The sequence below is a fragment of the Syngnathus leptorhynchus genome, chromosome 9 (genome assembly GCF_054491065.1).
Source record: "Syngnathus leptorhynchus isolate UIUO chromosome 9, UIUO_Slep, whole genome shotgun sequence".
Classification (NCBI taxonomy): Eukaryota; Metazoa; Chordata; class Actinopteri; order Syngnathiformes; family Syngnathidae; genus Syngnathus; species Syngnathus leptorhynchus.
The window spans coordinates 4,425,165-4,452,727 of NC_141203.1; the positions used below are offsets into that span (position 1 = coordinate 4,425,165).

The 27,563-nt window shown below is 41.8% G+C and overlaps 2 protein-coding genes across 9 annotated transcripts in view; both read right to left on the reverse strand.

Annotated features, from left to right (window-relative positions):
* Positions 1-620: 620 nt before the first annotated feature.
* LOC147050738 (LIM domain only protein 7-like) overlaps positions 621-27,563 on the reverse strand; it is a 48,951-nt gene continuing 22,008 nt past the window's right edge. For 2 of the 6 annotated variants that reach the window (XM_085921298.1, XM_085921299.1), the window contains exons 6-29: positions 21,907-21,937; positions 21,429-21,542; positions 20,211-20,421; positions 18,582-18,828; positions 13,099-13,128; positions 12,253-12,370; positions 11,364-11,506; positions 10,647-11,265; positions 10,184-10,438; positions 9,814-9,928; positions 9,307-9,468; positions 7,853-8,022; positions 7,725-7,782; positions 7,583-7,639; positions 6,602-6,627; positions 6,145-6,252; positions 5,988-6,074; positions 4,953-5,677; positions 4,755-4,795; positions 3,728-3,905; positions 3,292-3,606; positions 2,662-2,770; positions 1,611-1,713; positions 621-1,214 (exon numbers count right to left, since the gene is read on the reverse strand). In XM_085921298.1, the coding sequence (XP_085777424.1) occupies positions 1,192-1,214; positions 1,611-1,713; positions 2,662-2,770; positions 3,292-3,606; positions 3,728-3,905; positions 4,755-4,795; positions 4,953-5,677; positions 5,988-6,074; positions 6,145-6,252; positions 6,602-6,627; positions 7,583-7,639; positions 7,725-7,782; positions 7,853-8,022; positions 9,307-9,468; positions 9,814-9,928; positions 10,184-10,438; positions 10,647-11,265; positions 11,364-11,506; positions 12,253-12,370; positions 13,099-13,128; positions 18,582-18,828; positions 20,211-20,421; positions 21,429-21,542; positions 21,907-21,937 (4,045 nt within the window). In that variant the 3' untranslated portion in view covers positions 621-1,191. The remainder of the gene's footprint in view (positions 1,215-1,610; positions 1,714-2,661; positions 2,771-3,291; positions 3,607-3,727; positions 3,906-4,754; positions 4,796-4,952; positions 5,678-5,987; positions 6,075-6,144; positions 6,253-6,601; positions 6,628-7,582; positions 7,640-7,724; positions 7,783-7,852; positions 8,023-9,306; positions 9,469-9,813; positions 9,929-10,183; positions 10,439-10,646; positions 11,266-11,363; positions 11,507-12,252; positions 12,371-13,098; positions 13,129-18,581; positions 18,829-20,210; positions 20,422-21,428; positions 21,543-21,906; positions 21,938-27,563) is intronic. The other 4 variants (XM_085921302.1, XM_085921300.1, XM_085921301.1 and 1 more) reach the window with 4 other exon arrangements.
* On the reverse strand, positions 13,539-18,575 carry LOC147050739 (LIM domain only protein 7-like). 3 transcript variants are annotated; one of them, XM_085921305.1, is made up of 3 exons: positions 16,828-18,575; positions 15,631-15,738; positions 13,539-14,982 (listed from the first exon to the last, which is right to left on the reverse strand). In XM_085921305.1, the coding sequence occupies exon 3, from the start codon at positions 14,973-14,975 to the stop codon at positions 14,211-14,213; it is 765 nt and encodes a 254-aa protein (XP_085777431.1). In that variant the 5' UTR covers positions 14,976-14,982; positions 15,631-15,738; positions 16,828-18,575; the 3' UTR covers positions 13,539-14,210. The 3 variants fall into 3 exon arrangements, with proteins under 3 accessions (XP_085777431.1, XP_085777433.1, XP_085777432.1); XM_085921307.1 differs by lacking the exon at positions 15,631-15,738; XM_085921306.1 differs by having other exon boundaries at positions 15,631-18,575.

A 27,563-nucleotide genomic window follows, 5' to 3' on the forward strand; every position in this document is an offset into this window, starting at 1 on the left:
TCTACGACAGTGGAGTAGCCAGTTTTTGACTTTGTCAGGGGCACAAATAATTTCTTGGCAATACCTTAGATGTTTATGGTAAATTTTGGTTATTATTAAAAAATATGCATACCTAATATAACAAAGGTCCTTGGGGGGGTTAAAAAAAATCACATTTTCCAAAAGTTCAATTGGAGAACATTCTGACGTCAAAGAAGAGGGGAAAAATCTTCCTCATCCAAGACGGACGGCATCGAGATTGTGTTTGTTTTCCAAGGAGTTGGATTTAAAATCGTTTCTGCTGCAGAGCGCCAAGACAAATCCAAAGTAGAGAATTTGAGCCTGAGCATTTCTCTCTTCTGACTCATTGCTGTTCAAGTCTTCTTCTCAAATATACAGTGACAAGGACAATTTCCTAGCTTTTGTCGAGGAAGCAAGAGGCAGGTGTATGAATATTCAATAAACGCTCATTGCAAATTGGATCTCTTGTAACAGCCCCGGTGGCGGAATTATTACGATTTGTGGAGATGGCTTGTCAAAAGCGTTATGGATTGCCGCTTTCGGAATCAAAAGGGCATGACAAATTGCCTCATTGAAATTCCACCCAAACACCTGGAATCAGACACCACACCATTGCAACATCAGAGTTAAAATCTTTATTTACAAATCTGTGCCATCATTACATATTCTTCATAATATTCCATCTCATTAAATACAGCCTGGATAATGATAATAGTAATCTTAATGACTTCTCCCTCTTGCAGACATAAAGGCACATAAGTAGGCGAATGACCACTGAACACCGCTAGTAGGAAGAAAAGTTATTTTCATTCGAGAATTAATAAAAGGAAGATACGGTAGTAAGATATCAAGCAAAGGGGTGAGGAACCTTTTTCTTCCAAGGCCATGCTAGATTTTTGAAAACATAATATTTACGATAGAATTAACGTTCACCTGATCTGCATTTGAACCCATGGGCCTTGGATTTTCCCACCCCTGTAGTTACCAAATATGGCATGTATAAGAAGAACCCTTTGTACAGTTGTAATATTTCACATCTTGCGCCTAAAATATACATCACCAGCCTTACCCACTTAAAAAAAGAACAATTCGAATCTTAGGAATGAAGATGCAGAAGCCAGGAGAGGTGGGGGCAATCACGGGTTGTTGTCGCTTGTGGTCTCCTCGTCGATCCTCTGGAGGACCCTCAAATTACATTGAGGTGGGCTGGGCAGCTGGACGAGACACGGCACAAAACCTTTAAATGGTACGTACTTCACAGGCAGTTGCAGCAATGTTATATGCCAGCCCAGGTACTTGTTGCTTGGCAGGATTCACAGGGCTGAATAAATGTTCATGTAACAGCCTGGTTAAGTATTGTGTCGTTTTAAGTGAATGAAAGACAGATGAACCAACCAAATACGTAACAAACACACTAACCTGTTAACGAGTTCACTAACCAATATACTGACTGACTGACTACCCAGTCTGTATTAGAAATAAAATGCATCAAGGCATTGTAAATTACGGCAAATAGGTGTTTTTGGACTGTTGGATATAGGGGCACAACTACAAACCTGTTAATGAGCTACCGTGAGTGGACAAAATAAAGGTAGATGGCCGGTACTTACTTTTGAATCGCATGTAGCAGGTGTTACAGTAGAGCTGTTTGTTTCGAATTCGGACTTCAGCCCCGGCTTCCGATCCCCCGAGGGCCGATTTGCAGTCGATGCACTAGAAATGAACACAAAGTTGATTGTTCAAACAGTGATGCATTTTTTTAATAATTCCAATAAATTACCAACAAACAGACTGATTATCTAACAAAAAAACTGAGCAACCTGCAATTTGACTTACTATGCTAACTTAACTGACCAACTCATCAACATACCAACCAACCAACCAACCAACCAACCAACCAACCAACCAACTAACTAACTAACTAACTAACTAACTAACTAACTAACTAACTAACTAACTAACTAACTAACTAACTAACTAACACTAGTGACCTAAGTAACTGACTGGGTGAAGAACTGATGTCTGACTACTTTACTGAACAATTAGCTCACCAGCTAAATAACTTTACTGTCCAACCAGGAGACTGACCAACCAGCGAGCTATCAACTTGACTAAGTAAGGAACTGAATGGCCGACCAACTGACCAGCCGGCTGACTGATTAACCAAACGCTGTCAAAATTCTCACATCTTATGTGATGAACAACACCTATAACCACAAGACAAAGTTAATACTCTGGTCTAGTCAACAAATCTTAAATCAGCGAAACAAGTACACAAATATTTTTTGGGTTTCTATTCAGAAAATGCCCTTGTTTTTTCTCTAGCACATCAGCTTTTCATAATAATACTACTACTAATAATAATACTGCTACTGCTACTACTACTAATAACAATACATTTGATGTGTAATATAATATTTTAGAATTGATAATAAAAGCAGGTATGACAACAAGCTCAGACAGACGTAAAACAAAATATGAGGTGGAATGATGTTTGAATGCATTTTGGTTGAAGGAAATAATGCTGATCATTCATGTCAATAAAGTGGAAAGGGCAATCAAGACTTGGGCTGAAATACACTTTATCTTTCACTAACACTTTAGACTTTCAAGAAGTGCGAAAAGGAAGGTGTGAGTCAGAAGGTGTGAAAATGATCTCACCTTAAAACAGGTCAAATGATAACAGAGTCCGAGGGACTCGATGATCATGGCTGCTCCTTTTCCCAGCGCCAGGTCACACAATGTACATACTTTCTTACCGCTCACAGACCTATATCGCACAAAGCACAACTTGGACATATGGAAGCACATGGAGACACTTGCAATTGCTCAAAGCATGGCTGATACTTCAACTTGGCAAACAAAACGAGCATGCACAAAACCACTAAAACACTACATATACATATATAAATATATGTACGTATGTGTATATATATATATATATATATATACACACACATATGTGTGTATATTTTTAAACTATATATAATAACTATACATGTATAGTAATTATATATAGCCAGTAGTTATATATATATATATATATATATATATATATAGAGAGAGATATAGATAGATATAGATATAGATATGTGTGTGTATGAAAAATCTGTTTGCCAATTGAAGAATTCTCACAATCTATACACAGTATTGTAAAATAAAAATAAAAAATTGACATACAGTAGTCTGAAATAAAAATAATTTGCCATAAAATGCTGAAGCTTTAGCCGGCACTCCCATAAAAGCTGCAACATCACCGCTGTTCAAAGCCAGTAGACCAGCCCAGTTTACCTGCTGCGCTGCTGCCGACCACCTGCGTCAGAACCAGGTTCTGGTTCTGGGGAGGTGGTGGGTGAGAGAGAAGATGTTGAAAGCGACGACAACTGTCCAGACAAGGGGGTGTTCCCAGCTGCTGGGCCCCCGAAAGAGGCGGGCAGAGTGTTCGAGCCGAACCGCGCCCCTGGCGGCCCATCGCCGTAAAAGGGAACGCTGCCGGAGAGGGCGGAGTGAGGCCGCGAGTAGTTTGGTATATGGGAGTCGCTCCTGAGTGTCCAAGACGAACGCCAGGAGTTGGGGGGGTTATCCAGGTGGTCAAGAGAACCGCCCCTGCAAAGCCAACCCCATGCCCAATTTTGCCAGTTAGCCCCAGCACCAAAACCCACAACCTGCGTACATCGGCGTTAGCGAGCCCACACCAACCACACCAGCACCGGAATGGTTGACCTACCTGCGCGTAGATGGCAGGTCGCTGTGGCTAGGGGTGGTGGCGGAGCGTTGGCGGATCCAGCTGTTGTCCGTCAATAAGTTAGTTTTCTTCTTCATGTCGTTCAGGAGCTGCTGGCGTTGGAGCTCCGCCTGCGATAGCGGCTGCCCACCCATTGCGTCGACCACATCACCGGCTATCACTGCAATCACAGAGGGGGAGGCCAGACACGATCGCTGAGAATGAAAACCTCAAAGATGAGATACAGATAAGCAACTCTTTCATCATTCTAGAGCCGCTGACACATGAAATCAAAAACATAATTAGCATTTTAAAACGCTATAATTGCAGCAAAACTCATGGCCGACTCATGAAAACGAGTCAGTACAGTCACGTCCTGCAATATTGAGGGCCACGAGCCAATTTAATATAATACAGCAGTAACTCGGTTAACATTATCACCTGCGTTTATTTGTGTCATTTCTAGCCATAGTCGTCTCATAACTGTTGCAGTAATAAATCGGATCTAACCATGCGGCCAGCACGAACAGGAACAAAATTAGAATTCTTTGCATTTGGTGTGTTGGAATAAAGTGTTTCACAGGCTTCCCTAAACTAGTTTCTGTTCATTCTAAAGACATTTAAACAGTCAATGTTGATGCTGAAAAGTCAGATTTGATCAAGTCCATCAATTTTGAATCCGATTGTCTGATTTGCATGCTGATTGGAATGTTTTGATTCAGAGGCCAATCAGAGCCAACGATTGCGGGGCCGACCTCTCTGGGGCTCCCTGTATCTCATGGCAATGAGAATGTTTCTCCTCTCCTTCTCCCGCTCGCTTGCGGCCCTTTGACCGTGTGCCACTTTTTCCCGTGTGCTCTTGGCTTGCTCCTCCAGCAGCCAGTTGGCCATGCCGCCCCGATGCATTGACAAACCTACAGCAGCGGCGCACATTTGACGTTTACGTGTGCCTCACTAATTCAGTGGATTCCATTGAAGGTCACAGTTTTACGTACAACTGCTAAGTGTATTGTAACACTTAATTACTGACCTCTGTTTGGAAGTCTTTCTTCAGTCTCAAGCCATTTAGCCCTGTAAAAACAAAAAAAACCCACAATTAAATTTAGACTTTTTTGGGGGGGGGGCACACATTCTTTTCCACATTTTACCATTTGCAATTCATATGGAAATTATATTACACACGCACACCCACACATTATTGCATTATCTTAATAGCCAACATAATGACCGTTGCTCCTCGATGACACGATTCCTCTCCTGCCGCTCTTGCTCTTCCGCAGCCATCAGCCTCCTCCTCAGCTCCTCCTTCTCTGCCTCTCTCCTCCTCTGCCACGCAAGCTCCTCCTCTTCCCTCTGCCTCCTCTCCTCTTCCTCCTTCCCTCCGGTCCTTCTCATCTCCTCTTCCACCTGCCTTTGACGCTCCTCCTCTCCTTCCCTCTTCCTCCTCTCCTCTTCCACCTGCCTTTGGCGCTCCTCCTCTGCTTCCCTCTTCCTCCTCTCCTCTTCCACCTGCCTTTGGCGCGCCTCCTCTGTTTCCCTCTTCCTCCTCTCCTCTTCCACCTGCCTTTGGCGCTCCTCCTCTGCTTCCCTCTTCCTCCTCTCATCCTTCACCTTCAGGCGTTCCAGCTCCTCCTCTCTCCTCTTCCTCTCCTCCTCCTGTTGCCTTAAACGGTCTAGCTCCTCCTCCCTCCTCCTCATCTCCTGCCTTTGGCGCTCCAGTTCCTGCTCCTGCTCCCTCCTCTTCCTCTCGACTTCCTGTCTCTCTCGCTCTAGTTCTTCCTCCCGCCTCCTCATCTCCTGCCTTTGGCGCTCAAACTCTTCCTCTCTCCGCTGCCTCTCCAACTCCAGCTTCATGCGCTCCTGCTGGTCCTCCTCCTCCCTCCTCTTCCTCTCATACTCCAGCCTCTCTCGCTCCTGCTCTAGGTCCCAGTAGGCGGGCGTTGGGCCCACTGGCTGCAGGAGAAACAAAAATATGACCGAAATATAGCATATTAGAGAAATTGCAGTGCAATATAATAATTTATCTGTCTCACATATAAGATTATCATACTTGATGTTAGAAATTTTGTATTGTTACATTTCTTTCTATAAGTACATAATTTATAAATTGTTGTAAGCCCCCAAAAAATAATACAAGTATTTTCTTCTAATACTAGGAACTTAAGATTGTTATACGTATTTCTTCTCTTTTAAAGTCAATCTTTCCAACAAAAAAGCGTTAGTATATCATTTACTGTAGCAGTTAAAATAAATGATGTGGTACCCCGCGTTGTGGAACACTGCTAGAGATCTCCTCCTGAGCCTTTGTCCACTCCTCCTGCAGTTTCTCCTGGTCACGTTTATATTTCTCCTATATGACAAAACAATAATATTGACACTTCTTAATATGGAAAAAATGTTCTCTACTATTTTAAATATACCTGTAATTGGCGCTCCTGCTCCTTCTGCCACTTCTCCTGTCGCCTGCGTTCCTCTTCTGGATCCCAGGACCAGCGAGTTGAAGACGCGGTGAGAGGTGGAACAGGTATCTGAGGATGGAGAGGACATGTACACACAATTAAGCCCATGCAGAAGAACATTAAGCTGTTCCTTTCTTCTGGGTTCTTCCCGTGTTGCTGAATAAGGTAATCAAAACATTAGTAATATTAAAAATGACTGAAAGGATTTTCAACTTAAATGTAGAGGGGGGGGATTTTTCAGTTGTGCTACTGAGGGGCCAAATAAGACAACATTCCATGACTAGACGCTATTTTAAATATTGACAAAATCTAATTTACTTAGTTGGTCATAACTAATTTCTCAATGGATGTGCACTATTTTGAGAAAATATAGCAATGTACTGTATAAAGATGGCAATGCATCAATGTTGGTACTCACATCTGGCATGTCAGAGCCTGCTGATCCTTGAAAAAAAGACAAAACCATCCAGTCAATATTTGTGTCATGCATCATGGAAGATTAATTCAAGGCACCCTGCAGGCCATCTGCCACATTAACAGGCTGCTGACGGGCTTATTTACTTTTTATTGCCCAGTTAAGCACCAATTGATCATGAAAAGTCACAATGAGAACAACAACCCATGAGAAACAAACAAATGTCACGTTCACCCCATTCCAACTTATTGATTGCCTCCACTCAACAGCAGCCGATATACATCAAATGTTGATGGACAATAGGTGGAAATGGAGGAAATTAAGAAGAGCATGATTGCATAAGCACATCATCAGCATGCAGAAGTGAAAAAGGTTGAACATGCTGAGAGCAGGGCAGGAATATGCTTTTAATGTGCATAGCAAAGTAACCAAAAAAGGGAGAATACGTTTTAATTTTAAAATAAATGAAAAACGCTATTAAAAAAGTGTTTAGAGTTTTGTTCAATCGAAATTTCTGTCATTTTTTTAACAATACAAGATATATTTTAGATTCAAATAATTTTCTTCCATTCATTTTACCATGCTATGAAACCTCTCCACTCAATGAAGAAAAATACATAAGTCGATTTTGAGAATACGGTTTAATTTCACCCTAAAATCTAACATAAAAAAATAAAATAAAATCAAAGAAAGGTTTTCATTCATTTTGCTGTAATGAAGGTAACATCATTTTTGACGAGCTGCCTGAAGAAGGAAAGAAAAACCCTCTGGAACCAGACAAGTTCAAGGAGTGAAAGTTGGGCCCAAAACACATTCTGGTACTAGATTACCCTGGTACTGGTACCCTATTTTTATTCAGTTATCCTCCAACTGATCATTAAGCATGCAAAGCAAACCACTCCAAGGCTGAGACATTATTGCATGAAACGAAAGCGTTAAAAACATTAAATAAGCCCCAAACCTCGTAAAACATGTTATTTTTACCTTTCTCAAAAAACTCTGATCTCCGTTTTAAGTTTATCATAGAAATGGGCTCTGATTCTATACAGGAGATGGGAGAAATAAAATTTAATCAAGGAAAACAAATTTAATATACTACTATGTCACCCTTACTTCATGACCTTACCTTTTGTCATCATGGACACTTTGGGGTAACCACCATCGACGCCGTTGGAAGCCACATCCTGCACAAAAGTTCTCCTTTAGTAAAAATCTGGCCTGCAGATAGCTCAAAGCATTTGGGGGTTCACTTACCACGACCGAGTGGGTGGCAGCCTTGGCGGACGTGTCAGTGAGCGAAGTAAAATCCAGCGTGTTGGTGGCACCGGCATCAGGGAAACCTACAAGTATGGTACGATCCGTACTGGTCAGATTGATGGTCTTATGGCCTTTAAATGGCGGGGAAGACGGATCTCTGTCCCAGTCTGCATGCAGACAATATAGCAACATATTTTTTGGTGTTTTTTTTTTTTTTTTTTTTAAATCAGCATATGTTTTAGTGGCAACAAGGAAGCCAAATGCTGAGAAATTCCCCAGAGAGAAGCAAAAAACACGAGTGTCATAGCAGCAGAGGGGAACGGGACAGAAAAACCACCTTCCTCAGCCATGAATCATATGACAGCTGTCATTCACCCACAAAGAGTTTGAAACAAATATACTATACGTATGGTGTGTTAAAACCAACCAGCTAATGTGGGTGCAGACGTTTGGAAATGGCTTTTCCAGTTGTGATCATTTTTTGAGTACAGTAGAGTGAAAAAGAACAAATATTTACCCTTATCTCAAAGTCCTAGTTTTTTGTGCATAGTTTCCCCCAATATAATGTTCAAGACCATCAAACTAATCTAAATATCAGACAAAGATCAACATAAAATGCAGTTTTTCAATACTGAAAAATAAAAGAAAGAAAGACAGAAAGACAGAAAGACAGAAAGAAAGAAAGAAAGAAACAAACAAACAAACAAACAAACACAATTCCTCACAATATTCACTACTGTACCAGTTAGCCAGCCAGACTAAAACTGTGGGAAATGAGTGTGTTGTGTTGCTCCTACCAGAAGAAAAACGGTTAGGAGTAAATGCTGATAAGAGAAATAAGGACCACTAAAAGAAAGAAGTGAAAAAAAGTAAGAAAATATCTCCAGAAGAAACAAAAGTATAAATGAAAACCATGGACGCTCAACACAGTAACAGTCATCATCACAAGTGGAGGCGTATGGGGCCTCCTGCCATGCTGTCATGGGATCATTCACGCATGATTCAACAAACAATTTATGCTCCAATTTTGACTGTCACAATCAATTAGTTATTTGTGAGGAGTGCAAGCGACAAGTTTGGTGAGGGAAAAGTAACGTCAACACAATCCTCTGGACCCCAAAAAATCCCCTAAACAAAGTGGAAGCTGCTACAGCCGCAAAAGTGGTCAGTACTTTCTTGCATTTTAAATTCTTGGGTTGTCCCAAGACGTTGTTTAAAGTTTAAATAGTCCAAATCTGGTGGACACACACACACAAACACACACACACACACACACACACACACAACACACACACACACACACACACACACACACACACACACACACACACACACACACACACACACACACACACACACACACACACACACACACACACACACACACACACACACACACACACACACACACACACACACACACACACACACACACTACACGTATGACTCACTGCTCTTGCCATAACGCCTGATGTCCATCACCAAATTGCCCTCCTGCAGAGCTCGGTCCATGCCGGCCTTCCAGTCAAGGTAGCTCATGTCTGCCACCCGGTGGCCGTTCAATGTCAGCACCTCATCCCTAGCCTGCAACTGGAACATATCAGCTGGGCTGCCTGTGGAAGACAGACAACACAACAGGACTGGTAGGAGCCAGACAGGGTGAAAGTTGAACTTTAAATTCACAAGTGAAACTAAATTGATGTGCATCGTGGAGAAGGGGCAGTCTCAGTCAAAATGGGAAGTTCAGGCCCGGGAGAGCTGTCCTAGAAAGATGCTGTCCTATATAGGTCTTAACTGCAGTGGACTAGAAAACATGGTCATACACAGCAGCTATGTGGCCCCCGAAAGACTGAGGTCTGGCTACTGATGCATTTTCTAAAAGCAAGAACTAGGAAGAAAATAGCACTACAATAGTTTGGGAGAAAGGGTTTGAGTGTCTTGGATGCTTCTGCTGATACCTGGTTGGATGTAATTGACGTGAGCCCCACTAGAATCCCACGCCACATCGAAGCCGAAGTCTCGACTGCTGTTGGGCTTCTGGTTGAGGCTGATCCGCATCTCGCACATACTTTCCTGGAAAGCAGAGGCAAACAACAGAGAGAGTCAAGATAAATAACAACAATTGGATTTAATGGATAGGAGGACCAGAGCCCTGAAGCAAGCTAGACTTCTTGTCAGCATTCAAGCAATTCCAGCACTCGATCAAATGTCAAATCAAGAACTTTTTCTGTAGTTATCATAAATAGTCGACCACTACAAGTCATTTTCCAATTTTACAGCAGGACTGATTGTGACACACCATCCAAAATCTGAGCATTGCAGGAATACCTTGCTGGCTTCGTTAGCTGGAAGGTCCCTCTTGACCTGAACGGTGCGGGATGAGATGCTTGATGTAGAGGTGACACTCTTCCCTGTGGTCTCTTCTTGCTCTTCGTCGTCGTCGTCGTCCTCACTGCTGTGGACAGGGCTCGACTGCGACTGGGCCATTTCTTCGACAGTCATGAATTGATGATAGCGGCTCGGCACCGACGCATTCTTAGGAACGGCGGTGTTGCCGTTGATGCGATTGTTAGAGTCGTTCAACTGTAGGGAAAAGATATATCGACAAAGAATGAACACCGGACGTCCGGCCTCATTTTGTGAACAGAGTTTGGATCACAAACTACAGTGGCGCCTAAAAGATTTGAAACCCCAAAGGTTGTACGATTTGGAGTAGCAGATTACGGTTGGATGTGAGGTGCCGCTGTATTTTGATGGGAAACTCGATTACGAGGAAGGGTCATGGACTCACTGTGACACTCCGGGTAAGTGAGCCTACGCGGGTTGCCTGGGTCCCAAAAGGTCTTGGCGTCATGACTGACGATAGCCGCGCACTATCCGATCTCTGGTAGCTCCGAGGAAGGGAGGCGGCTATCCGAGGAAGGGAGGCGGCTATCCGAGAAACCGCCGCAGCGTTGGCGTCTGTCTTGCTGGCCAGCGATGGTTTGAATATGGAACCAGAAGTTGGGGGCTGCACCTTGACCGGGCTCTCGGGCTCAGGCAGCTTTTGCGAGGCTTTCGGAAGTAGTGACCTCTCCTTTGTTCTGGCCGTGCTTTCAAAGACTGAACTCCTGAGCGAGGACGTGGCTTCGGAAGGTTTGGGTGTGCTGAACGAGCTGCGAGCTGTGGCCCTGTCGGGAACTTTAACGGACTCGACTTCCTGCTTTGTGGACCTCAGCGAGACATCTGGGCGCTTGTCCTCTTTCTGAGCGGGCTCAGATGAGCCGGAGGAGTAATTATAAGTGTCAATAGTGTAGCTTCTGGTCATGCTGTCCCGGGTACGGGGTTTCGGTTTCTCAAATACGTCGCTGTCGTTGTCAAAGCTGAGCGACCCAATGCGGCTACTGAGGCTGCCGCTCCGCCTCTTCTCCCTGATGACCCAAGGGATGATGAGAGGGTAGTAAGAAACAAGTTGATTTCATCAGAGAGGTAGCTAGGATTGTGGCCAAAGTGTGCATTGCCCTCATACCTCTCATCTTGCATCTCCTTGAAGGTCTTGGAATTTCTGGTGCTGCCGCTGTATGTGATCTGCTCAACCTTTTCCCGCTCTTCTTTCTTTTTAACAATGTCAGAATTGACACTCTTACGCCGGTTCTTCCATTTGCTTAAGTCCTGTAAAGAAGAAGCCGGGTTCAAATGACCCACCTTAGCAGGACTGACGTTCACGCGAGTGAACAATGTTCTATTTGTGTGTTTTAGGCTCCACCCGCTTGGCTCGCCACTCCTGTGGATAGGGGTTTGTGTGACCCATATGCAGCGTAAAAGGAATCATTATTCTACAACGCACCGACTAAACTGAATTAGACAAGACAGTACATAGAGAACTGCTCGACCAGCCGTGACACAATGCAGAATGTGGATAACTATTTTTAGCTTGAATTACAGTATGTTGGATTTCCTTATTAAAAACTAAATCCATAACTGAATAATCAATCAGTTTTTCACTTTACAGTAGTTTAGAATCAAAATCTTAACAATATAAATATTCATTTGGCTTTTTCTGGTTATTAAAAGATAAAAAATATCTATTCGTATTGTTTTTTTTATATCAATGGAATTTTAGATATTTACAAGTGTTGTTACTCGGGCTTTTTTGCCCCCCTTTGTATTGCGTTATGTTGTGTTAAGCACTTTGGTCAACTGTGTTGTTCTTAAAGCACTCACTGAATAAAGCCAGATATGTGCTCCCTGAGAAGCGTGTGATCTTTAGATTACCCACAGGAAGTTCCCAAAATGTTCCTCTAATTGAAGTCTATTTGAATTATTGCTGACTGTAAAAAATGTGAATCATAATATCACAATAATATGATTGGAGTTTTCCCCCCTCCCACCTCTTTGCATTTAGGTGTCACACTTACATCCTGCCACTTATCGTCACTCTGCTTAATCTGCTCGCGGTATGTCTCGCGAGCTTCATATTGAGACCGCCGTCTGACCAACACAGGTTCCTCGGTGATGTCATTTGTTGATTTGCTCCTAAGGAAACAAAGTGAGGAAAAGAAATCAGAACTAAAAGCAAAAATGGGAATCGCAGCTTTAGTTACAGGGGGTCAGTTATGGATCTGTCTGTCAAATATTACACAGCCATAGAACAACGCTGCTCATAAATGTTATGTTTTTATAATAATCCTGAACAGTAAATGAAAATCAATCAGGTTCTTTCATGGGCATGGCAAAATACTTCTTTTATTGTGCCTTTGAAAGAGCTTTTTCTCACTCATTTTGTTTTAGTGAATGTACAGTCGTATAGTTCTATGGCAACATAATATTTTGACAGTTTGTATCCCATAAATCCAAAGTACAGTCAACCATTTATCATCCAGAAACTTGAAACGTTGGTCCAGCGGCCAGACGTTAGAGAGCACACTGACACAAGATGACCACTCTGAGGCACAAAAAGCTCAGCTAGTTAGAGAACAGCCCCAGCCCGCGATGCAAAACAGCAAGCAAAAACTGTACACAAACAAACTCACCTGAGAACAAAAAAACAGTCTGGTATTTATGTGAGAAGTGTTAGAGTGCTTAGACTTGTGTCCTATTGTTAAATTGTATAAATCTCTTGATCTTTAGGAACCTTTTGGCAGAGGCCAGCAGCGCCCACCATGACCGCCACACAGTGAAGTGGTAAGCATTTAGCAGGAACAGCCACAAAAGCATGAAACAAGCTAAATGTGCCACATTCCTGGCAGCCCGTGTCAACTCACCCGTCGAAACTGTCTTTTTCTTGCCGTTGTCTAGGAAACCAAAGAAGGAATGGGGGAAGCGACAGACATAAGTGTCACATATTGTCACATTGGACCTGATGCTGTCCACTTGTGAGCATTTTTCACACTTGAGTGTGTGTATGCGTGTGTGTGTGTGTAGCGTGTTTGTGTGCAGATGGATGACATCATTATTTCACTTTTACAAGACTCGCTCTGGAAACGTAACAAATAACGGTGAAGTACCGTACACCCACGCAATGGAGATTCAACGGTTCCTTTGTGTAAGTGTAGATTGATGTTGTAGTTGCTGCAGAGATTGTGCGAGTTGTAACTTCCGTCAGCGCTATGAGGAATTTCTGAAGGCTTTCGCGACCAATCCCAACACTTCTGTGTGGTTTTCATGCACGGAAGGTGCATTCACAAGATAATAATATACAGTAGACTGTATATGTATTTATTTGGAGCAAGCAATCTGATGAGAAAACCCTCCATTCAAATATCATAGTACTTCCTCACACAGTGGCTGGGTGCATTTACTGAACTGAGTTACAGGCATCTTTTAGGAGTAACATTTTTTGGTGGAGGTGGATCATTTTTAAAATTATATTTGAATAAAAAGGGGTCAGGAGCATTTATTTGCGCAAATGCAAACAGTACTAGTCTATTGGGGGTAAAGTATCTATTAGGGACAGACTTTTATGAATACATTTTAACATTTTTACAAAGGCCTGAGGTCTTTCTTCTTCTCTGTCATGTGATGTGATAAAACACCCCATGTCATAACAGTCATAGTATGGAGGTCACTATTTGAGGGAAAAACCTGCATAATATTTGTTTACAAAACACACCTCAAAAAAAGAACCTAACATGTGACCTTTGTACATTGTAGAATTGTAGCATCCATTAACTAGTCAACAGGAACCTGTATGGAAATATTCCATTTGAAAGAATCCCCCAACCCTTCCAATTCAAAGCAACAACAAACAGTAAATACAAGAAATTTGCCAGTGGTTTTGCAGTAAATGCAGCAGACCAAACTATACTTTCAAAAACAAACCCCTCCCAAGACGAGAAATTAATTACTTCAAGCCAAATGTGTAACAATTGCATTCCTACAACTTGAGGGTGGTTAGCAGCTCCACCATGAGCTTCTTCTTGTGTCTCCGCTGACTAGCTTCCCTGATGGCCTGCCATTTCTGCAGGTCGTCCTCACAACAGGAAGCTGGCACGGAAGGGCTCGCCTGATTGGTTGACACCTGGGTGTGCTGTGCAGTAAGCTTGCGGACCAGCATGTCATCCGTTTCGGGACACGGCTCCTTTCGGACACGGGTGGATTTGTTCAGCGATGACTCCTGGGTGAGGGGGCACGGGGGGCACAAGAGTCTGGTCTTGAGTTCAGGAGGGAGGTCCCAGGGCTCAGGGATGGCCATTGGGGAGAAGTTGTCAGGGGCTCCTGACAGGGGACGTTGTTGTTGCTGAATTTTCTCCCGACGTTGGACCACATCATCCTGCTCGATGTCGGGAAATTCCTCCTCCTCTTCCTCCTCTTTATGGAGCTGTGTCACAATATTGATCTGTTCCTTCGATGTCCAAAGGCAGCGCTTTGCAGCCAGAGGGGTCTTTACTGTGGCGAGCTCGCTGTTGGACTGGAAAGTGAGGGTCCGCCTTGCAAACATGTCATCGTTCTCCAAATCAGGGATGATGCTCTCATAATCGATAGGATCTGGAGGCTCCCGGGGATCTTGGCGCCCTAGCAGGGGCCACTGCTGACATTTGACCAATCTGGGACCAGAGGTGGGGTCTACTGGGGCAAACACCATTGGCGGGGTCTCTAATACGGTGGTCTTAGGTAGATGTGGAGGGTTGTGAGCGTGCATAGGAGGACTGCAGGAGGCAGGGCAGGTATAAGAGAAAAGGACAGAAAGCTGATAAGTTCATGCATATGAATTAGACTAAGGACAAAGAAAAGGACAGACATTGATAGAAGTTATGCACAATTTGGACAAAAGTAATTGGACGATGCTCCAAAGCAATCAAGTTTAGGTTCAGGTTATACTGGAGGTGGGCACACTTTTGCTTACAAGGTTTTTACAGTGATTTTTATAAGGAACATATTGGCTGTATTAGTTTTAGAATAGGTTGAAAAGTATCATAGCGAAAAAAATTGATTATCAAGCCTAAATGGTAAAGAAGATGGAGGGGTGGGTGGAAATGTTACAGGATCCGAATACAAAGCACTTATCTATCAGAAGCATTATGCTTCTGGGTTTGTGTCAACCAAAATGAAGTGGTAGGCATGATTCCTTCTCTCTTAGGTTGTCAAATGTCTTGCTGGGAGAAATACTTATATTTTCTGCAGTGTGGTAGATGCGTCCAAAAACCTTTGTCCACATTGTGTATTTCGTCTATGCAATAAAGTTTTGTGTGATGAGAAAATTGCTCTTTTTTTTTCAGTAGAAACAGCCAATTGGCAAAATGTGTATATAAAATGACACATGATGTTTTGTGGAATGTCGGGATGTATGTATGGACCTTTTGGCGCTATGAGCCGTGGAGGGGAGAGGGGAGGAGGGGCCCGAGGGAAGCGGGGGGGCGACGTCAGGATCGGAATCGTCCGATGAGGAGCCCGACTTCTCATGGCTGAGGCCGAGAATGGAAGGAAAGACGGGGAAGGGGGAGGGACACAGAAGATGCGGGGCAGCGACAGAGAGAAAGAAAGAAACATTAGTGGGAAAAAATGGAGCGGAAACACAAAGAATCATGCAGAAAAAATTACATGCTTGGAAGAATAGAGGGGAGACTTGAGCAAGCAGGAAGAAACTGGACACGCCATTAGGTTCACCTGCAGAATCTAATGACATCCAATACAAGAGCTGTAACACACATTTTGCAGCTATTTGATTGGCAAATACATACGAGATACATTTGTAAAGGCAGAATTGTGGATGCAGCTTTTGGATTAGAGCCCATTAAATGGTGGAGGTGTACCTTATGAAGTGGTTTATGTTTCTTCTGAATAGGGCCTGGTTTACTAAAGGCCTGCGTGTGCAAGAACAGATCTCAACATGTCTGTGCACACGCAAACAAATTTGAAAGCTAATCTACCAACTGTCCACAACTAAGATAGAGTCTGTCAAATGTACTATATTTAAGTTTCATTTTAATAGGATGTCTGAGAGGCAGGTTCAGACCCAGATAAAAGCTATTCAGTCATGCAATTTTGAAGCTTCTAAATACTGTAGTCTAGGAGTCATGACATAATCCATGGAAAAACTGCTTTCAACTGTATTTTTTTATTTTTTTGCATCTGCATGGGTTCATTTACAGTGCACTGACAATTGGTGTTGGCCTCTCTTCTGCAGTTTTCCAGTTAAGCTGTCCAAGTTTTAAATTCACCGGATGGACACATAGCTGCAATTCCAATTGCCACTCAGGCAGGTTAACCCAATGCATGGCTTTTATAAGGCTGCTTGCTGTGGCAAATCAGAGTGATCCATTGAATTTTGGAACTTGAGAAACATTTGTCTTTGTCTGTCTTCCACTAACATTTCCAATTCCATGACCTAAAACTTTATTTTATGCTTGCTGCGCTCTACTACTACAGTCTCAAACCGCTTTTGCAAAGAGCTCGGGCAATTTAGTGAGTGAACAGGTAATTTAGCGCCTGCTATTTGTGACTTTAGTAAATCAAGCCCCAAGTTGATTTGGATACCTGTGCTCCTAACACACCTGAATCCTTGTATCTTCCTGTACCACGGTCTCCTTTGAGAGCCCAAATTGATCTTCCGGATGTGAACGTCCTCCTCCGGCGTCCACAACTTGGGCAAGAACTTGTGGTATGAGGCATCGCCTGCTACCGAGTGTCTGGATCCCACCTTGCGGGTATAGAGGTCATCTTGCACAGGGTCTGCGTAGCCCACCTCGTCGTCCTCGTCCTCGGAGTTGGCGTATTGATCACTGAAAATGCTGTCAGTGGACACCTGGGAGCGGCGCTCGGCCCTTTGTTCCTCACTGTTGCCGCTGCTTCAGAGAGATGGCGCAATCATGCGTGTGATAGCATTTGGTTTGTTAGGCAATCACGGCAAACCAAAAGTAGGGGGGGGGTGATCCTCAACACTGCTCAACGCAAGCTTGAAACCAAAATTCAGTCGAAAGTGCACAAAAATAATCAGGCAGGCCAAATGAAATTGTGCAGCTGAAACCCAACCTGGCTCAAAACAGGAACCAAAAAAAAACTCAGCAAACGGAGCAGTTAGCATGAGCACATCCAAAGATTTTGCCCGATGTTACGACGAACAAACTGAATGCATAAAGGAAGCGTCCATGATTCCACAACACAGTCACACCGATGCTTCTCTGACCTGCGAGCAACCCTGGGGCTCACAGTCATCCCCGGCCATTGCCCCCCGGGCGCCCTACCCAAAACAGACAGGCTGATGGGTACGGAAAAGTTGGCAGGGGGCGCCGGCGAGGGGCTGTGGAAGCGTCGGCTGGCCAGGTCATCCATAACAACATCGGGGTCCGGACGGTCTGAGTCAGAGTCGCTGCCGCTTTCGTACTCAAAGGTACACTGTTGGTGAGCACTGGGGGATTTAATCTGACTTTTGTCAGGGGGCGGCTTGGCGTCACTGAGGGCGCCGTTGCAGGAAACGGGAAGGAAACACAACACCGGTACCAACGTGGACCATCACAGACAAACATCAGCAGCATCGGAAGAAAATGAGTCACAATGTAAAATTCCAAAGACATGGACTGTGTTTGGAATCATTCCTTTCTCCCGAGTCAGTATATAGCGATTTTATACATGGATGACTTTATACTTTACTCAATGAAAAATCTGTTTTCAAACACCACTTGTGAACTATTAATTATGTCACTGTTGTTGCAAAATGATAACCTTTTGTGAAAAGTATTGAACAAGTCAACAAGATATAATAATATATATTTTTTGAGAGTATCTTAAAAAACTAATACAAATAAAGCACTTTGTCCACCCGAGATATTTGATCAAAGTTACAACTCACCAACAACTCAATGCATTATGAGATATATTGCTATCTACTTTTCTAGATGTACACGTCGGAGGATAACTTATACTTCCTACCTAATTTGGAATGATACAATATCAAGACCAAAAACTACAAAACAAACCTGCGTTGCCTTTGAAATGGCAAAACCCCGACACACCACTTCCAACTCAGTGTGTTCCTTCAATCCATAGAGATACAACCATACGAGCAAACAAAACTACTGAATGTAAAAAAAATATATATCATCAATTTGTTGTGTATATGTATGTAATTATTCATTACATGATAAGTGACTTCTATATTTATATAGTTTCAGAGTCTTTACAGCCCTCTGAGGGAAACCAGCTTGTGGCCCGCACCACAAATGGGTTAGACATCCCTGAATGTAGTGGCTAGAGAGTGATTCCGAACACAGCCAAAACTTCAGTTACTAACTTAGGTTTAGTACAGTACCTGGTGATCGGGAGGTCATCCTCATCCATGGGGTTGGCCCAACTACGTCGGCTGTCGTCGGTGCGCTCAGCTCGTTTCTTCCTCAGGGGAGCGGGAACATATGCCGCGGCCTTGTCTTTAGTGGGCAGGAACTGGTTGAACTGTGTTGTGACCTTCGGTGTGAGGCTGACAGAGCGGCGGTAACTAAGAGACTCCTTGTTGTTGGCCATTCTGAAAGCTGCGTCGGCCTCGGCGTCACTGCAACAACCTGGAAGGTGGGAGTGCAGAAAAAAAAAAAAATATTTAAGCTGTCAACACCTTAAATTTCTGATCATAAAATTGCCCCTGCTGTGTTCTGTTGTGCGTCAATATAGTACTGTCTGTGTCATTGAACATGTTCTCAATAAACGGCTAAATCAAACATGCCTGGCCAAGTCATATGTAGAAAATAGGAAAACTTTGTGACAAGACTATTCCCCCGTGTAGATCTTATTGGTGAAAAAGTGATGAGAGGAAGCAAACTAGTAAACACGTAGGAGGATTTCAATGTTTATATTCAACAAACATGCATGTAAAAATAGATGTGTGTTATGTTGTTATTAATATTATTATTGTTATTATTTTTTACCTAATCCTACAAAAAACAATTACTCCACAATTTTTTTGGACACAAAAGAACAGTTTGATTAAGTGATTAATTTCGGCTTGATTAATTTTGGGCTCAAATCCAAGAGTGGATGGCATCTTTTTGTTTTTCTGACAGATGTTCCAATGACAGTATGACACACATTTTCATAAAATCTGCGTACATTATTTTGTATATAATTAAAATCATAGTATACAAATTTGATTTCCAGTAATTGTTGACCCAAAACTACTGTAGAAGCAAATATACATAAAAATTGGACAAATAGTTTTTTTTCTTCTTATTACTACAATATAGAAACAATGTGAACATTTGCTGCATGGAAGCATTGGTTGTTAGTTCTGGTTTAACACAGGACATTCTCTGGCTATGTAAAACATATGTCATCCTCTTTGGCCGTATTTCTGGAAGATTAACAGCTAAGTAGGCCCTTCCAAAAAAAGCCTAGTATAACTTTTGGGTTGGGTTGACTTGAAGAGGCAAATAGAAAAGAATAAAAGGGGGGAAACTGTGTTCTGGCAAGAGTATGGAGCCCCCACACACAGACACACACAGACAGACACACACAGACACACACACACACACACACACACACACACACACACACACACACACACACACACACACACACACACACACACACACACACACACACACACACACACACACACACTTCTGAAATCCATTTAATTTACAAGTCAGTGTGGAGCACTGTGGAATGTCACACTGCTCCCATTTTATGGGGGTGGATGAACTATAATACGATCACACTGATTTTCTAATGCAAGCATGCTCATTATGCTTGATAATTATAAGTCAATTTTGAAAAAAAACAAACATTTCCGTGCTAGACCAAACCACTAGGTGGCGGCAGCTGTTTGTCTTAACGAAGGCAACTTTTTGCAGCTTGCCCCCACAAATATTTGACAATCCAGCAAGATGAGATCAAATATTTATGGTAGACTTGTGAAAAAAAGAGAGTAACTGTCAGCAGGATGCCCTACCCTCGCTGCTGCCTTTGAGTGTGGCGTCTGATGAGATGCTAAGCGTCTGGGAGCCCAGAGAGTCCAAACTGTCTAAGGAGTCGTCTCTCCTGTGTCCACCTCCTCTTCCTTTTAACTGATGACGCTCCTCTCGCTCTGAAGACCAGCTGTCTCCCAAACCACTGTCTTGGGTGCTGCTGCCGCCTTTCTGACCAGACAGTTCGTGTACAGCCTTTCAACAAAAAAAAACAACAAAAAAAAAACATTATTACAAGCAGTTATAATATTTCTTTCCAGAATGTGTGGGTGTGTATGAGAGCACTCCCAAATGGAGAATGACCTTTCTTGGCCATGGGCCTCTCGCTTTTGCATTTACACAAAACCTCAGTGTCCAACAATAACAGTTCAGTTCAGTATAGTTTTTATGGAAGGCAAAAATAACTATAGCTGTATAACTTTTTGTTACTCTACCAATGGGATACTGTCTTCAGTGGTATGATACACAGGTCACGACCTTACTTTACTCAAATGCAAGTGCACTGCTAGCTGTGAAAAAAGACTCCTCAATGTGCACCATTATCTGGTAAAAAAAAAAAAAGGGTAATTGTCTAGCGGCTATGACTAAAAAGCTGAATCCGACTAGTGAGATAGCAAAATTAATTGACAAGCTAGCACCAGATATCGCCCAAAGAAGACATGGGTAGCCTGTCCCTATTCTAAAAATAGCTCACCAGTAATGGGACAATGTATTTTTTAGGGGGGGATGTTGTAGAAATGATCATCGGAAAATTTGCATTTATCACGAAAAAAAAGTAGCCCTCAGTTTCAATAAGGTTGGTGACAGCTGAACTAAACAAAAAATCATCTAAAATGGATGACACTGTCAAACACTGAGAAGTCAATTTACAATCAAACAGGCATTGCACAACTGCAATGCTGCCAATCCCTGTTTGAAGAGAATTACAGTATTACCGATGCATGCACAAAATGTGCTCAAACCAGTTCAGTCACATGTTGATGAGAGTGAGCAAGGTGGCAAACGAAACCTAAATAACCTTGTGAAGCCATGGGATCATATATGACTTTAGCTTTTAGCTTGTACTCCTCTGTGCGGCATGTAAACCATGTTATCCTGCACATACCTAGGGAGCCCTACACAAATGCAATGTGCAGAAAGGGCGTTGTAATAATATTCAAACAGTATTGAGTGCTAGTTTTAATATCCTCATGTGGCGTTACCTTATGAAGTGCTGTGCCAAGTAATCCCTCGAATGCCTTGAAATTTAGATAAGGTCCATCATAGGAACGCTCGTCCTGAGCTCTTCGACCAAGCCAGTAAAGTGTGATCAACACCTGTAGCATAAAAACATACAAGAAATAGCTGAGGTTTTGTTGTGTGTTCACACACAAAAAGTGAACAATTCCCCGGTTGACTACGTTGTTGATTTTTGCAAGAAACAATTCAAAATCCAATCAAAAACGTTTATATACTAAATCGACATAACAGGGGCCATTTGCAGGTGGCATGTTTGAAAAGATCATACAAGTACTAATAGCTTTTTAAAAACAAGTTTTCTACGTATGCGGGGTTTTAAATAACTACTCAGCATATTGTTTCTTAGCGTGATTGAACAACAAACCTCTGTGATAACAAACGGAAATACATTTTAAATGACAATCAAGGTGAGAATTTGGAACAAAACAAATCATAACTCACATTCCTGAGTCTTCGGTCAGTTTCTTCATCACTGTGGGAGTGAAAATTTAAAAAAGGAGGTCACTGTGTGTGGATGTATACATGTATATGTGTGTGTGTGTGTGCATGTTTGTGTGACTGTGTGTGAGTGGACAATAAAAGAGTGGCATTGAAAGAGCTAGAAAGTGAGAGCACAGGCCAGACTACAGTGCCCGCCCTTCACACGGCAACACAAAAGGCTGAGAAAACATAACGCACGCACATGCACACTTCTGAAAACACCATCACGTTGGGATTCATTGGGAATTTGTTGGGCCCTGGTTTTTTTTTCCAAAGGACTTACAATATTAATCAAATCATTGGGATGAAACCAATAGGAATTTAAGCTTAAACTAAGCTACAGTACGTCAGCTTGCAAAAAGGCTAACCATTTTTGGAGTGAGCAAAGGACTTTGAAGTCATCTTCTGTTATCAGTGTGATGCATTTGAGTCCATCTGTTTGTATTGATCAAGATGTGGCCTGACCCGTGTTGGAAACTAGCTAGCTAACTAGCTAGCTGTTATGGGTTAGCTTCAAGATGTTTGTCACTTGTGAAACTGGCTTGTACTACTCTTTGTCAAAAGGAACACAGTGAAGATGTAGACTTTTAGGCTAGCCTCCCATACTAGCTACCAAATGGCTATCTGACATATGGTTGTTAGTGACAAGACAGTTTCCCACCTCCTTTCTTTGTATTGTTTGTAAGAAAGGCACTCAATGAGAAGATGCAGACTGATAATTTACCTTCCAGCTATACAAAACAGTTTGATGACTTGTTTGTCACTTGTGTAGCAAGTTTCTGCTCCCACTCTTTGATATCATTCCCGTTGGCTTAAGGACTCGGTGAAACCAAGTAGCACTTAGTAAAGATGTAGCTTTGAGCTAACTTGAGCACACAAGGCTTTTCTGTGCAAATAAAACAAGGCTGAATATCATCCGCATCACCTAACAAAGCTGACAGTGTCAATCTGAGGAATGAAAACAAGTACTTTCTGTTCGCACATTGATTGTGTAGGTACAGTTGCAACCGCTTGTGTGTTGTCTCTATTCAAAGAAGCCCCATAAACAGTGATAATGGCCCCCGCACAGTACAACAGTGGCGAGGTCGTAAATGTACGCCCATGCATTTGTGCTGTCACGCACAAACGCAATAGACACACATGCCCTCTTAGCTTTCACGCCTTCCTTGCATGGAGCCTGACTGATAAACCTGCTAGGGTGTGGGTGGTGCGTAAAACAAGGACAGTCGTTTGATTAGACAGTAATTACATGAATGCAAATATAATTATTGCTAGACTTCCTTTTTTTGTGTTTCACACATTCGTGGCAATAAATATAGGCTCAACTGTTTAAGTGGTTAATGATAAAGGTGTTTGATACTGCGAGATTTGCTATCAATCGGATACTAAAAAAAACGGTAACTATCACCGATATGACACTTTGTATTGTACTTTGCAACGTGTGGTGGTCGGTGGATGTCATTGTATTTCATTAAAAAAAAAATGACAAGAGAATACATCAAACCCTTTGAATCATTATATGAATTAAACAAATTACCATCATCATCTACTTTATATTTTTAAACGCACACAAAAAAATGTCCTTGTTTATGACCGAAATGCGACTCACTGCGTTTAACTATTTTATATTCATGTTTTTTTTGTTTTGTATTTTTACAAATACTGCATTTGATGTAATGGTGATTTTACAACAATTTGAGTGTGTTTTTAAAATATATTTCAGTTTAAAGTTGTTCTTTAACAATCTATTTTCTATATTGTTCTTGACTTTTATAAAGTGGATTACAACTTTGTGACCACAGGAAAATGTAGGTGCCAGGGTGACATTAATTGCAAACCACTCCTCTCAATGGCATTTTGCTATGAAAGTTAAAAAAATAAATAAATAAATAAGACCTCATTACCTCGTCGAAAAAAATCGCGAGTAGGTGTTTGTTTTCTTCTGATAAAAAGGGGTTAATCAAGTCAAGTCAAATTTATTGATACAGACATTGATCACAGAAACGTCTCAAAGGATTATACGTTCCCCGCTTAAAAGCCCTCCTTCACCTCCAAATCAATGTCAATATTAGTGTTGGGATCAACACCAATATTGTGATTGATACACCGACCACTACTTATGGAGCATCTTAAGATGCTCTTTTACTGAACATACTGTGCACCAAATTTTTAATGAGGAGAAACAGATCAACTTCTAAAACAGGGAATGGCAACTCACACCCACTTATTTTCAGTCATTTAATTACACAAATGCATGCAGCCACAAAAGGCTTATTTAAAACTATTGTATGCTGCTTCTTCTAATCAGGCTGGTGGTAGCAACTTTCAAATGGAAAAGACTAAAAATAAAAGCCCTCTAAATATAACTTTTTCAGCGGGTCCAAAGCCTGAGGATGTTCTAATACAATCAGAACAGTCAGTCAGTTAGGGTGATTCCAAATTGTGCATAAGTATGTGTGGGGAAAATAATGTACTGTACAAGTGAAAGCAAATGTTTGCAAAGACTTCTTACTGATAGTTCCCTGCAGCTTCAGACATACTCATCCCTTCACTTACGCAAACTTGTCGTTCAAACAACACAAATGACGCCGAGATAGTGCTAAGAGATAAACATATAACAGCTTGTAACAATGGAACATCATGACCGCACACTGTAAGTCCTTGAATTTAAATGTTAGTTAGTTAGTTAGCAAGTAGTTTTTTCACACGCTTCAAACTACTCTTAAAAACGGCAGAATTTCCGATTGCATTCAACACCTCATCATGTTTGCCACAGCTGCAGTCGCACAGACACACACTCAAACACGTACACACGCTATACAATGCAACACTTGAACAGAAGAGGCACTGGTGCCAGGCATTGTATTGTGACATCAAGTGTAAAAACAGGCAGCGAATGAGGTCTGGTGTTTAACCACGAATACCACTCTCATTTATGTTTATGGTGTGTTTGCCATTACCAACACCACTGCCGCCTTCCAAGTGACGCCATGTAGGAAAACATGATGCAACCACACCCAACACACCACGCACATACTCACAGGTCATGCTTGTCCATATCATTTGCATATTCACATAGGAGCACTATTGGGTGTTCTGTACTGCTTGGAATGATAAACCATTCCTTCCGGAATATTACTAGTTTGATCCGCCTATAATGAATTTAAAAACAAGAAAATCGAATCCACCTGCTCATTTGTATCCTTCAGAGGAAAGCGTGAGGTCCGCTTGACAATCATTGTCTCCTTCAATTGGTGGTCCCCTCAAAGGGGGCGTGGGGGGGATAATGTACTTCCATTCAAATAAATTACACTAATCAATGGCAAATTTTAATCAGAGATGGCTTTACTGTCCCTAAATCTTTCTTTGACATTGCTTTAAAAAGAAAAAATCTTCACTATTTTTTCTAGCACATCAAGTTTTTGGGATATTTTCTTTTTTAAGTTAAGGCTTTAAAAGCTTGCCTTATATACATATAGATTTTACCATGCTTTGTAATTTGACGTTCCAGAAAAAAAATACACTTAATGCTGGACTCAGCTTTCAATTCATAGACATTACTGAATATATTACTGGAGTACATATTATTATTATTATTGAAATAATATTTGTTAGATATACTGCATATTATAGTAGCTGTGGTATGTTGATAATATATCCATTCAACATTCACATCATGATAACCATAGTAATGGTAATTTGAGCAAATTTGTTATTTCATAACTGTGTATTAAATTGATATCCCTTTTCTTTAATTGATACCTGAGAAGTAGCTCTCAATTTGTCTATACAATGTGATGATGTCTGGACCTAAGAAAACTACGTACTCCCACACTATTTTGGATAGCAATAGAATAAGCTAAAATCGAGTACAAGCTACTAGATGGAAGCTGTGGTTTAGTGCAAGCACCTAATTAAAAACTACTGGAAGAATCACAATTCATACAAAACAAGTCAACAACTACAATGTAGTATTTATGTTAATACAAGCTCATTGCTACTGACTACCCGAGTAACGAGCTAGTAACCTAAAAGCTAGTAGCACAAGTTAAACGGTGGTATAAACTACTCGAGCTAAAAACTACTCGACACTCGCTTGTACGCAACAATGTAGCAGCACGAGCTAGTAGAAGCTACACTCTCCTGAAGGCTGCTCTGCAGGCTGTAGTCCCGTGGTGAAGGGAAATAGTTTCCATGATTCATCTGGAAGACTTTAATTTTCCTGTCAACCGAAAAAAAAAGGAAAGATTCGGTGTTAACACAGTGGTGAATCACAACCTCCAGTGTGATGAAGCAGGCCTGGTCAAAAGTCATCTTTTAAAGTACAGAATGAAATGCTCTTATCATCCCTGCCACAACACTAGCTATTGTATATGACACTTTTGATATTGTCTCTACTTTACGTAACTGATAACAGCTCGTCTATCAGAGGGTAGCTTTCCCAAGCATGAGGCAATAGAATCACTGCAAAGCTCAAAGGTCAGCATACAAACGTCCAATAATACTTTTATGGTTGCCACAGCAAGGGACAAGTTCATACTCATGTTGCAAGTTCATCAGAACGATTGTTACAATTGTTACCCTAGCCTGAAGTCTTGTAATATTTCAAAGTAGCCCATATCAAGCATTACAAGGATTATTGTTTGACATACGGTTGCAACACATCCCGTTTCGATGGCAAACCAGTCGAGCAACATTGAGATTCTCGAAATATTTTGGATGAGGGTTCAAAGTATTCTTGCTTTTAACTTCCTATGTGGCTTTGGTATGTTTTCCAGCAGTCCATTTGTTCCTGGGCTTGCAGTGGTGTCAAATGAAGAAGAGTTATCTATTAAGGGCAAATCAACACATTTTTGGAATAATATGAAATAACATTACAGGAATACCATTAAATGTGTCAAATAGAAATGGATAGTCATATAACACAATACAACGTATTTGGAAGCAAAACCAAAAAAGACTGGGTGGAACGCTCTCTTGAAGCTATGCCTTGCTAACTCGTATGCAAATCACTACTGCAAGCTACAAGCAATAGACTACAGGATAGTAAAGCCAACACAACCTACTAACAACTCCCAACTAGCAACTAATAACTAGTATCTACTATGGATCAGGCAACTCCTTAGCAGCTACAAACTACAATTAGCTTAAAAGCTAATGCAAATGTAACTTTCACCAGCAATGCGCAAAGCATTTCAGATTTAAACATGAAATTGACCTGGAAGTTACCATTCTACACACAAACCAAAGTCATGGTTTGTTTAAAAACCCACACACAACGCACACTTACAAACACATGCTACGCTCAGCAGTTGGAAACCTTCATACACCGCAAAGAGTTTCACATTGACCTGGGGTTGCCGTACAAACTTGCAGAAGACCTTCAGCATGGTCGCTGTCATATTCTCAATAATCGGTCTTGTATTTATTTATTCACAGTGTAAAAGGGAAATTCAGATTGAGAATAGAGCAGGGTCCAATGGCTTCAAGGGGGTGAAAGCTTTTGCACACAGAGCAAAGACAGTTGTTTGATTTGCCGCGTTCTGATCAAGTTAAATGAAGACGCTTGACATTATCTTCTCCTAGTCTCCCCACCTGTTGTTTTATTAGTTACATTA